Below are 12,207 nucleotides of genomic sequence, written 5' to 3'. Positions count from 1 at the left end.
TTCGCAAAATAATGCATAAACAACATGGCTTATAACAAGTGTAGACAGGAAGAGAGGGGAGAACCGGCAGTGTTCAATATTCGGGAGATGGCTCCCTCTGGCGGTTGGAGGAATGGATGGCGGATGCAGATGTTACAGACTCCAATTTCAAATGATTATTACTCTTAGGTTGTGTTTCCAATTAGAAATTAATAATTCGTTATGTATTAATTTAGATATTTGATTATTCTGGGTATCTCATATTTTCAATTATTCTTTCATTACAGACCCATATCACTTAGAAAAGTCACTTCGGCCGTTGAGTGCTTTTCACGATCACAAACTTGCCAGTTCTGGTCTTAGTCAGAGGGTGCAGAGTTTACTAACGCATTTGAGTCGAACCGCCACATGCTTGTTCATACAAAAATACAGTTTTCTTAGTCACGGCACTGCAACTTGCTAAGCCAGTTGATAGACAAAAATCAAAAAGTCCCATGATGTGCCCACATGCTCCTTTCATTGAGCCTTTAGTCTTAATCTATCCTGACGCAGATTTGCGGAAATATGGACTCCAATAATCTACCGGTCATAATGATTTCAGAAGAATCCAGAGTAAATCAAATATAACATTTTATTTGTCAAGTAAAATATATCATGTCATTTTCATAGTTGGACTATTAGAAGTAAATTCAGAAATAATAAATGCATAACATCAGTTGAAATGCACATGCACGCAGTGGTGGATTAGTGTTTTAAGACACTTGTCCATCAGTGGGGGCCTCTGGCTACAGAAAATCCCCCCTGACCGCTTTGCAATTTACCTTATATACAGACCAAACAAAGGGTTATAAATATTTATTACACCAACACCTGTTTTGGGGAAGAGGAGTGGGTTTTCACAAAAGGCACCACCCAAAAAGAGGACAGAATTTTCCTTAGTTTTCAATCTTCTTCATAATACCAGTGACTGCTGTGAAATTGAGACCATTTTACCATTCGCACTGAGACATTTAAAATGATAACAAACTGTAACGTAGTTCGTAAACGGGAAGAAGGAGGCGGGAACCGGCGAACATTCAACAAAACTTTAATTAGAAATAAACAAAGAACAAAACGAAAGTAATGCCGGCAGACCCTCGCGGACGTCTGCCGGCCACACAAACATAATAAAACATAAAATAAAGTCCAGGCCTGGTCCTCTCTCGTCCTTCACGGTTGTCGCTCCTCCTTTTATGCCTCCGGAGCTCCTCTGTGAGAGACTCGAGGCCGGCGCGCCTCGCAGGTGATGCTCATTATCACTCGTGCCACCGGCCTCGCGCCGTTCCCTCACGGCTCTCGCCCGCCCTGCTCGTCACACAAACATGAAAGGAAAAAACAATAAATACCCAAGTTACCTTATACATCTCAGAGTACTTTCAGTGACTTGAGTCAGGGGAAAGGAAAGAGTGTGTGTGTGTGTGTGTGTGTGTGTGTGTGTGTGTGGAGGGAGGGTTAGGGCAAGGGTTGTCCTTTGCTATTTCTTTGAAATCTTCTCTCTAAATGAGTTTTATTGCTTTATTGCAGGATGCTTGATCTGTTTTTGTCTAGCAGGAAAATCTTTTTGAAAGTCTTACAAAAGTAAATGTTGGAAGTTGTATGTGTTATTTTGAGTGTTTTTAGTAAAGCAAAAGACTTGCCAGCATTAATTGTTCCATTATGTTAGATGTTTCTGTGGTTAGCATTGTGCTAAAGAGTGTTTGTGGTTAAGGTGAGTGGCTACTTCCTGCACTTCACAAGTGCAAACTATGATGCATTTTTTCTCACTGAGTATTAACTGTGAAAATGTCAGTGATATGTAATTTCTGAAATGTTCATTAAAGTCTGTATAAAGCAATATTAAAATATGCATGTATTCTGGGTTTATCACACCACAGAAAAATGTGTTAACATTAACCACCTAGCCAAATTTAAATATAAAAAAAAAACACCAAGTAAATAAAATAAGTTATCAAAATCTTAAAAAAAAAAATATATTCTTTGCTCTCAAAACGCTGGGGACCGCTCTCGGCCCTGAAACCACACCCACTCATGAGAAAGATGCCATCTCTCAACTTACTTGTCTAATCTAATGAGTCAAACATACTGATGCATATAAAAAAGAATCATGTTAGAGGGTTGCAAAATTTAGCAGAGTTATTGTGGACTACCTAATAATTATAACATAAGCACACAAGGCAATTTACACTCATTGGTGGGCACATACTGCCAACTGTGGCATCAGATGTTGGGAGACAGGAGGCCGGGACGGGAGATAGTCGGTCCTGCCCCATATCATCGGTTGTCGGCGGGATGGGAGGATGAAGGCCGAGGCCCATTCACCAATAACAGCGGATTATCAGTGAATCCCAAATTTCTCTGATGAAAGTTTGTAAAACTATCAGGTGTAAAATTATCACTGCAAAGACGGGTGTTGGTGGTGACTGTCAGCTCTCCATGGCACTTCACAAAATTAATCCACCTGTCACGATCACCGTCAGTTGATCGTGACAGGTGGCAGTTAAAAGTGACCACGCTCACTTTTAATAAAAGCTTTGCAGTTGGATCCCTGCCTGAGTCCCGTCTCGTTACACCACCTCTCCTTCATATCATCATTTTATGGAAATTTAAATAAGGAGACCGAGCTGTTTTGTATATTATCGCATTCAGGTAATATGGTAGCATGACGAAGGCATAGCTAGCTAGCAAACTGTAGGCTGTAGTAACCAACGGTAATGACAGTAACTCGCAATTGAGCTGTGTTTATCAAAATGTTATGACACTTACATGTTTTGTCTATCAAGATAATCTTTACAAGTTAACACAACATTTATACATTTTGAAGCCTAAATAAAATCGTCAGATATAAAAAGCTAACAGCAGGCTATAAACGGACTACAGCACACCATGGTCGCAGATCAACGTCGTCGCCACCAAGCTTCTTCAAACTTTATTTAAAAAACAACTTTATTTAAAAACATGCTCGCTGTGTATGAATACTTATCCACTTTTTCATGAAAAATGCTGTCCAAATGTCCTGTTTGTCATAATGACGCCTTAAGTCTCCACCAAAGTCGTCCCTTTTAGCAATTTGTTAGCAACCGCGAGTTTTAAGACACAATAAAGGTTTAAAAAAAAAAATCACAAGCAGGTTATAACTGGTGTGCTTTATGTCATAGATCAAAAAGTGACAATATTTACAGGCATTGTTAACCACAGACCTTATTTCAGGTGATTTAGCAAGAACCCATTCAAAAAACCTATAGACTTTAGGGCGATGGAACCGGAAGTCTTAAGGCCGGAACACACCAAGCCGACGCCGACGAACTAGTGGTGACGAAAGCAGACTGCGGGGTTGGCTCACGTCGGCAGCGTCTGTGTCCAAAGTTGGCCTGACACACCAAACCGACGCTAGACAGCCAACAGCCAAGTAGCACGTCAGTTCTGCGCCTGTGTAAGATGAAATGCCTTTCCGAACCAGCAGATGGCAGTAGCTAAACAGCCAATCAGAATGATCAGATGGCCCGACGGACCGATGAGCTCCGGCGCCGAGTCAACATTTCGAATCGGCCAAAAAAAGGCGACGAGGACCAACTTCAGCCGACGGTGCGGAACACACTGAGAAAACTTAGTCGGCAGACGAACAAAAACTGCCAGACGGCCGACCGTCGGCTTGGTGTGTTCCTGCCTTTAAAATGCTAACTCGCTTCCGGGTTTTGCCTACAAAAACACGTCATCCCTGAGGTACTCTATTACAGTGTTAGGGGTGGGGCCATGTTCAGTGGCTCCAGTGCGTCATCGACCCACCGTTTTAGCTCAACCCAAAAAAATGAACACAGAATTGGTGAAAAACTGTTTAACGGTCAAACTCCACAATTCAGTACTACATAGTTCACAGTCTTTGTAAAGTGTTTTAGCGATACATTTGTAACATTTATAATGTGTTTAGAAACAACTCTCAGAATTGACTTTACACGGACTTTAAGTTTCCATGCTAGAAAATTTTAAGCAGTGCACAAGGGAGTTTATACTAAATACATAAATATATGACAGTTTATATCTGCTGGTCTGTGTGTTCATGTTTGTTTGTGGTTTTGATGGAGGATCCAGAACTTCACAAGCCACTCCTGAAAGACACCATATTATTTTTTACAGATATATTGCAGTCAACAAAACATAGAACAAATAATTTTGGTTGTCAATTATGTGATCACATTCCAGCTGAAACCAAAGTTTGATGCAACTTAGAAATACAGAGGGAAAATAAGGATTTTCTTTGCATATTGTCCACTTGAATGTCCAGTATTTTATGCCTGTTCCAGCTGAAACCTTTAAATTCCATGTTCTGTTCAAATAAATATCATAACACTTGTATTGCTTTATTCTCTACCAACCAGTCACTGAGGAAATTTTTGTAATAACCTCTGTAATAACTCAAGAATAAAAAATTTCTGCCTTTAAAGGAAGGAACCATTGTTCTGAAGAGTGTTTGTGGTTATAAGTGCGTGGCTACTTCCTGCACATCACAAGTGCAAACTATGATGAATATTTTTCTCACTGAGTAATAACTGTGAAAATGTCAGTGATACGTAATTTCTTAATTGTTCATTAAGTTTCCATGCTATAAAATTTTAATTTTGTAGGAGGAAATGTGATTTATGTGACTTTAAATGTTGCATGGTTGTTGTTGGGCTGATCTGAGTATTTAAGAAACTGTTAATCTTCTGGGATTTTCACACACAACCACCTCTAGGGTTTACAGAGAATGGTCAGAAAATGCATTGTTGATGCCAGAGGTCAGAGAAGAATGGCCAGACTGGTTCCAGCTGATAGAACAGCAATTCAAATAAGCACTTGTTACAACTGAGGTCTGCAGAAGAGCATCTCTGAACACACAACATATCAAACCAAGCAGATGAGCTACAGCAGCAGAACACACACCGGTGACGCTCATGTCAGCTAAGAACAGGAAACTGAGGCTACAATTCACACAGGCTCACAAAAATTGGACAATAGAATGATTTCTGCTGCAATATTCAGACGGTAGGGCCAGAATTTGCCTTAAACAACAAAAAAGCATCTTGTATCAAGGTTCAGGCTGCTGGTGGTGTAATGGTGTGGGAGATTTTTTCTTGCCACACTTTGGGCCCCTTACTACCAAGTGAGCATCATTTAAAAGCCACAGCCGACCTGATTATTGTTCTGACCGTGTCCTTCCTTTGAGGAACCACAGATCTTCTGATGGTTACTTTCAGCAGAATTACGTGCATTGTCACAAGTCCAGCTCAAATGTGAAGAAGAAATGAGAAAAAAACGTTTATTACCACTGCATCATTGCAAACAGGAAGTGGATATAGATATTATGTGTTAAGAATCAGGTCAAGTGTGTTCCAGGACCTCACACTGACTAAGAAGTGCTTATTAATTGCTTAATGTGAGAGAAGAGCACAAGCATCTCCACGAAACCAGCGCTGATAGAGCAGACACCTGGCAGTCTCAGAGACACACAGACGAAGGATAGGGTAAGCTTCATCTGTAATTGTATTTTCTGGTCCACAGGATTCACAGGAAAATGAATTGATGCTGTTAAGGCTATATGACATAAAACCAGAATAATATTTTGTGATCAACATGTTATAAGCAATTGATAATGTAGGAAACAGCAAGACAACTGTACAAAATAAATTTCATGAATTTACCAAAGAAAATTGGCAATTTGTTCAAAAGAATGAGAAATTTCACTCAGTTCACACATGGCACTTTTTCACATGTATATATAATTTTACATTCTGTCTTATAAACTTACATTACTACATTGCTAGTACTATAACTAAAAATTCTGCTGTTATTGACACTTGTTTCTGGGTGTCCATCAAAAGTATTTTATCTTGTTGTAACAGTAACAGTTGTTCAGCTAAATTTAAAGCCATAAAAAGTCTTGAAATGGCTTAAACAACATAATTTTCTGTTTTTATTTTATCTGTCAAAATAAATAAATAAAAATAAAAATAACAACATCTGACCATGTTTCCTCCAACTAGAATTCCAAATACATTCATCACCTTAAACCTCTTTGTAAACACAGTTTTGTATTAATGTTTTGTTTTATTCTGTGCTATCCTCAGACCACTGAGAAGATGGGAGTTCCTGTGAAAATTCTGTGTATCCTGATGCTGCTGTGAGTATCAAAAAAAAAAAAAAAAAAAGACTGAATAAATGAATTTCTTATGTGCGAAAATTAGGTTATTGCGGTTTAGTTAATTAGAAAGAAAGAAAGAAAGAAAGAAAGAAAGAAAGAGAAAACTACAACAAAGTAAATGTTATTTTATATTTATATAGTGAATAGGCTACTAATCACTACAAGGGTTCAATAAGGAATTTAATATAAATCTATGTTTCTAACATATCTGTGTCCTAATGCTTTCAGATTCTTACATTGTTATTTTCATTTTTTCTCTCTCATATAAAAAAATCAGTTCGGAAAAAAGTGAAGGCTAGTAAAACGGCAAGATCATATCGTAAAACGTTTAGATAGAAAGACACATCAATAGTGAAGAGACGCACAGAGGCGGCAACAAGGCTATTTGACTTGCTCGCGCTTTATTTCATATGCTGCTTTTCACTCAATCATTTTAACATACGATGTTTTTAAAGATTTAAATACACATATTAAATAATAAAAAATGTGTATTATGTAGTGTTTTAGATGATAGTAGCCTGCTCTTGACAAAGCTAATTTCTGAGAGAGAAAATAGCGTCTATTTGATCATTTCATTCCAACCCGTACAAGGTTTTAAACTTTTGAATATATCAAATAGTAGACAGTTTGTATGATAGTTTTTTCTTGACAAAGCTCTGATTTCTGAGATGGCAATTTATTTGGTTTGCGGCTGTGCTCAGTGTAGAGCCTAATCTCTTTACATTATTGCGTAATAATTTAATTTAGTTTGTGTATAATTGTGTGCTACATACAGTGTGGCTCACCTGTTATCCAGCAAACACAAGTGACTGTGTCTGACCAATGGAGCCCGATCACACGAAAATGCGTATCAATAGTAGGCTACGCGTGTGTAATCTCGTAGATTATATAGCCTACGCCAAAATGAGTTTTTCGGACAGTTTTTCGCGTGCATATGAGACGCACTTTATGGCGTATTATACGCACAAACTCCACGCAACTAATCCTACCCAAGACTACCGAGCGTGTTATATAGACGCCATAAAGTGCGTCATATGCATGCGAAAAACTCATTTTGGCGTAGCCTATATACCTATTCCACGAGATTACACACGCGTATGCTACTATTGATACGCATTCATGTGATCGTGTTGGAGCTCCCTCAGAATTTTTATTTTATTTTACTTTTTTTTTTTTTTTTTTGGGTCGTATCGCACTCAGTTAAAGGTTTGAGTCCAGTCTGCTGTGTTGTGAACAAAAGAGCGCGCGAGAGCGGGAGCTCATGCTCAAAACACTTCTGTCACTCTATATAGCCTAAATGATATACTATGTGCTCCCAAAACGCGCTCTTTCGGTCACATCAGATTAGACGGTACGCAAGCCTTATATAGCTTATAGTTTTTCTAGTCACAAACCCGAACCGACCCGAACACGAAGCTATTCATGAAATGAACGGGTTCTTCGGAACAATAGTATTGCACATCATTTTTTTATTGTGCACCACTGATATGTCAGAATGTTTGCCTGCTTCTTCCTCTGAATTACATTCAAATGTAGCATGATTAAAAGTTTTGGAAGAGCCTGCCTGCCAACCTGAATTTGATTTCTGTTTGGATTCTTGTAGTTTTTACTTTTTTACTTTAAGTATGTTACTTCTCATTACGTTTATTAATGAGAGCTTACAGTGCATTCAATACATTATGCTGGTGATGAAGAAAGTGTGACAGGTACGTTTTTAAACCCATATTCTGATTTTGTTCCACAGACTGCACAAGAGTAGTGATCCAGAAGTGTTTAATGATGGGAAAACACTCAATCTCCCTGCAAATTATGCAGTTGGCTGGATGGAAACTCTGGATGATAAAAACTTAATTTCTACCATCACCATTCCTGGTACCCATGAGTCCTTGGCCCTTCATGGAGGACCACTAGCTAAATGTCAGTCATGGTCACTATGGGACCAGTTAATGGCCGGGATACGATACTTCGACTTGAGAGTGTCTGGGAAAAACTTGAAAATTAAGCATGGACCGATTGACCAAAAGACAACTTTCCCTGATGCTCTCGAAACAATTCGAAACTTTTTATCTAAACATAAAACTGAGACCGTGTTGGTCAGAGTGAAGCCTGTTGACCCTGAGTTAAGCAGAGTTCCCAGTTTAGTTGAAAACGTGATTGAAGATGCTAAAGATATCTGGGTTGAGCCGTCAGTTCCGAGGATTGGTGATGTAAGAGGAAAGATTGTTTTTGTTCAGAAAAACACCTTTAAGCTAGGCATTCTTTTGTTTGAAACTGACAAAAAAGGAGACTATAAAGTAACTAATGTTAAAGTCAAAGAGGAAAAGATTAAAAAGCATCTGGAAGAAGCTGCCAATCAGTGTAGAACAGGTTCTGCTCTGAGTCTGAGCTACTCGAGTGGCACGAGCTTAAATACAGTTTGGTGGTTTCGTTTTTGGCCAAAAAAGTTGGCAAAGCAAATCAATCCTTGGTTGTATGATCATCTTGAAAAGGAATTTAAAAAGAATCCCAAGCCTTGTTTTGGAATCATAGCCATGGACTTTCCAGGTTTTGACTTGATTCAAATGGTCATCAAATTCAATGGGCTTACCTAAGATTTTTCACATGGTTTCATCAAGAAAGTAATGTTCTTGTTGCTTTCATCAGATAATAATATGCCTAATTCTTTGTTGTCTTATGGGTTTGGAACAACATTAGCGTGAGTAAATGATGACAAAATTTAGTTTCTGGGTGAACTCAAAAGAAAGAAAGGCATGGGCAAAACATACGGCTCAACAACTACCAGAAGTTTTGATTTTGATTCATTTGTGATTACTTTTTATTTGCTAAATGTTTTATTCTTATTTTTTCTTCACAAAAAAAAAAAAAAAAAACGCAACAAGCTTATACAGCTATAATGTCCAAAAACGTATAAACACACATTTGATGGAAAATTACTGATTGGTGTGTCATTTTAACACATTCTCAACTGTCTGATGTGATGTATGATCATTATTTCTGAACTAAATAAAGCATTGCAATCCCTGTCTCATCAGCTTCTTGAAGGTGACAAAGTCAACATGAAATCTTAATAAATTACTTTTTAAATACATGCTCTTGGTATTAGCTTCCATCACTTTGTCTATTAAAACAAGAACGAAAGCTGCACGATATGAAATATTTGGTGTTGTTTGCTGCATATATTAATAAATCTTACACAAAACAAAACACACAAATAATCCACACTAAAAGCATCGTAATTTCTAATAAATAGAAAACAGGGTATGCTCCAAATACATGAAAACAACTTCTTAACACGTTCATAGATAATCTGCAATGTAGTAATTTTTAAATTAAGTTATTTTAACCGCTTGGAAACGATATCCAGTATGAACCCACAGTCTCGCTCTACGCACGTCCCGTAATAGCAATAAACAGCAGATAGATGGCGCTGTTTGACTGTATACAATAATCAATACAGCGCATTTCAAATTCGCTGTGGAACCATCTTTCTTTTCTTTTATATGATTCACCATTGTGGAGTGAGGGTAACATTTGTTACTATTAACACTAACTGTATAAACGGCTTGCGTGTGTGGCCCCTTTAAGACTTGTTGCCCCTTTAAGAAGTGATTAAGAAGTGATTTTTTAACAGTCTATGGAAGTGACGCAGCAAAGTGACTAGAGAAGTGAAGGTGGGTTGGCGATTTGCTGTACGGAGGTTTTTGGTACGAGAAAAACTTTTTTTGGTGGATCTGCATAAACTGTACTGTGAATGTAGCATCATGTCTAATAGTTCAGATGGGGATGAAATGTAATGGATGATGGCTAGATCTGCAAGATTAAAAAGGGATTTGAGAGGAAGAAATAGAGGGAAAAACTTGGTCAGAGCATAGCGAGTCTGGTGAGGGAAACGATAGTAAGAAAATGAAAGCTAACCGGCATGAGAAACAGAAGCCTGAGAATTTAGAGAAATTACATGAAAATGACTGGAAAGTTATAATTGAGTTTAACCAGGATGGTGGACATTACCACCCAATCAAACATACCAAGGCGATTGAGAAGGAAATTGGAAAAATTAAATTTGCAAGGTTTGTGAACAATAAAAGAATACTGGTATATGCAAGTTCAGTAAACAACAACAAGATAAGATTCTAAGTATGTCTACACTCCAAGGTGAAAGGATGAAGGCTCATATACCGGGAGCAATGGCAAAAGTGAGAGGAGTTATCTCAGGAGTTCCACTGAGTATGTCAATGCAAGATGTCAAAAATGAGATTCAGGGAGGTAAAGTAGTTGAGGCTACAAAGTTAAAAACTAAACGAGATTGAGCATTAAAAGAAACGCTATCTGTGGTGGTGCAATTTGAGAAAACCCTCCCTAGCTCAGTTCAAATGGGATACATGAATTACAGCATGAGGGAATACATCCCCAAACCACTCAGATGTTACAAATGTCAAAGAATGGGGCACACAGCACAGCAGTGCAAAGGAAAGCTAAGATGTGCTAGATGTGGAGGTCAGCATGAGTATGGTAAAAGTGAAAAGGATGCAAAGGTTAAATGCTGTAACTGTGGAGGGGAGCATAGTGCTGCATTTGGAGGGTGTGAAGTACAAAAAGAAGCCAGAGAAATCCAGCAGGTTAGGATTTTGAATAAAGTATCATATGCAGAAGCTCTTTAGAAAGTAAGAGAAACAGGATCAAATGATAAAATCTCCAGTGGAATGGTGGAAAGAAACATAACAGCAAAAGTTAATGAGACACAAAACCAGATTCCAGGCCACATGCGAAATGGTTGTGAACACAAATGTAAAGTTGATGATGATACTTTAGTAGTTAAGAAAGTGAATTTTGTTGGTTTTATTTGTCACATCATTAATGTTGCATCACAGTTGAAAAAGAAAAGTGATAGAATTAAGGCTATTGTAGAGGCAGCAGGGAAATTCCTTGATATGAGGGATGTCAAAGCAGATCAGATGCATTGTTGACATTAACTGAAAATGGTGAAAACACACAAGCTGATGGTTAAGATGTTGATTATGGTATTACACATACTACAGTGGAATGCTAAAGGCCTTATAACTAACGGTCAAGAATTTCAAAAGTTCATTCATGAATTGGATGTTGTTCCAGATGTAGTATGTGTTCAGGAAACTTGGTTACGAGCACAACTAGATTTTGTGATTCCAGGGTTTAATTCTGTAAGCTATGCTAGATCTAACAATCAAAATGGTGGAGGGTGTATTACCTTTATTAAGGATGGGTTGGCTTATAGGGAGATTCCCTGTAAAGAAGATTTGGAATGTGTAATAGTTGAGATCTGTGGTCCAAGGAAAGAAGGAAATATTAAGTTAATTTTTATAATCCATGCAAAAATTTGGATGTAAATAAATTAAATGAAATGGCAGGGAATGTATATGTAGGAAAGAAATATCGGGTGGGGATTTTAACGCGCACAACAGTTTATGGGGTAGCAATCACACAGACAAAAATGGGAATATAGTTGAAGAAATGATGCAAGAAAGATCATTGGCCTGCATTAACAATGGACAGGGTACAAGAATAGATGTGAATAAAGGTAATACATCATGTTTGGACCTTACGTTGGTGTCAGACAGTTTGGTAAATGCATGTGACTGGTATGCCAAGAATGATTCTACCATAGGAAGTGACCACTATCCAGTCCTCACTATAGTTAATACAAATGTATGTATTCAAGAAGGAGGTTCAATTAGTAGATGGTGTTTTGAGAAAGCAGACTGGGAAAAATTCAAGACTTGTTGTGAAGTGTCAGTAAATACGGTTACATAAGAAGGAGACATAGAGGAATGTACAAGGCAAGTTACAGAACATATTTTAAATGCAGCTATTTTGAGTATACCAAAAAGAATAACAAAAGGGAAAAAGAAAGTGGTTCCTTGGTGGAATGAAGAATGTAGCAGAGCTGTTAAAGAGCGAAATAAGGCATTTAGAACGTTGAAGAAGAATCTCAAGAGAATGTTATAGAATATCAAAGGAAGAGAGCAATGGCACGCAGG

The 12,207-nt window shown here is 37.9% G+C and overlaps 1 protein-coding gene across 1 annotated transcript; it reads left to right on the top strand.

Moving 5' to 3' along the window:
• Positions 1–3,680: 3,680 nt before the first annotated feature.
• On the top strand, positions 3,681–9,585 carry LOC125244245 (1-phosphatidylinositol phosphodiesterase-like). The gene is made up of 3 exons (XM_048154323.1): positions 3,681–5,516; positions 6,120–6,172; positions 7,938–9,585. The coding sequence occupies exons 2-3, from the start codon at positions 6,132–6,134 to the stop codon at positions 8,782–8,784; spliced, it is 888 nt and encodes a 295-aa protein (XP_048010280.1). The 5' UTR covers positions 3,681–5,516; positions 6,120–6,131; the 3' UTR covers positions 8,785–9,585.
• The last annotated feature ends 2,622 nt before the right edge of the window (positions 9,586–12,207 follow it).

The sequence above is a fragment of the Megalobrama amblycephala genome, linkage group LG13, assembly GCF_018812025.1.
Source record: "Megalobrama amblycephala isolate DHTTF-2021 linkage group LG13, ASM1881202v1, whole genome shotgun sequence".
Taxonomy (NCBI): domain Eukaryota; kingdom Metazoa; phylum Chordata; class Actinopteri; order Cypriniformes; family Xenocyprididae; genus Megalobrama; species Megalobrama amblycephala.
The sequence above is the reverse complement of the archived record's forward strand: the minus strand, read 5'-3'. Positions and strand labels throughout refer to the sequence as shown.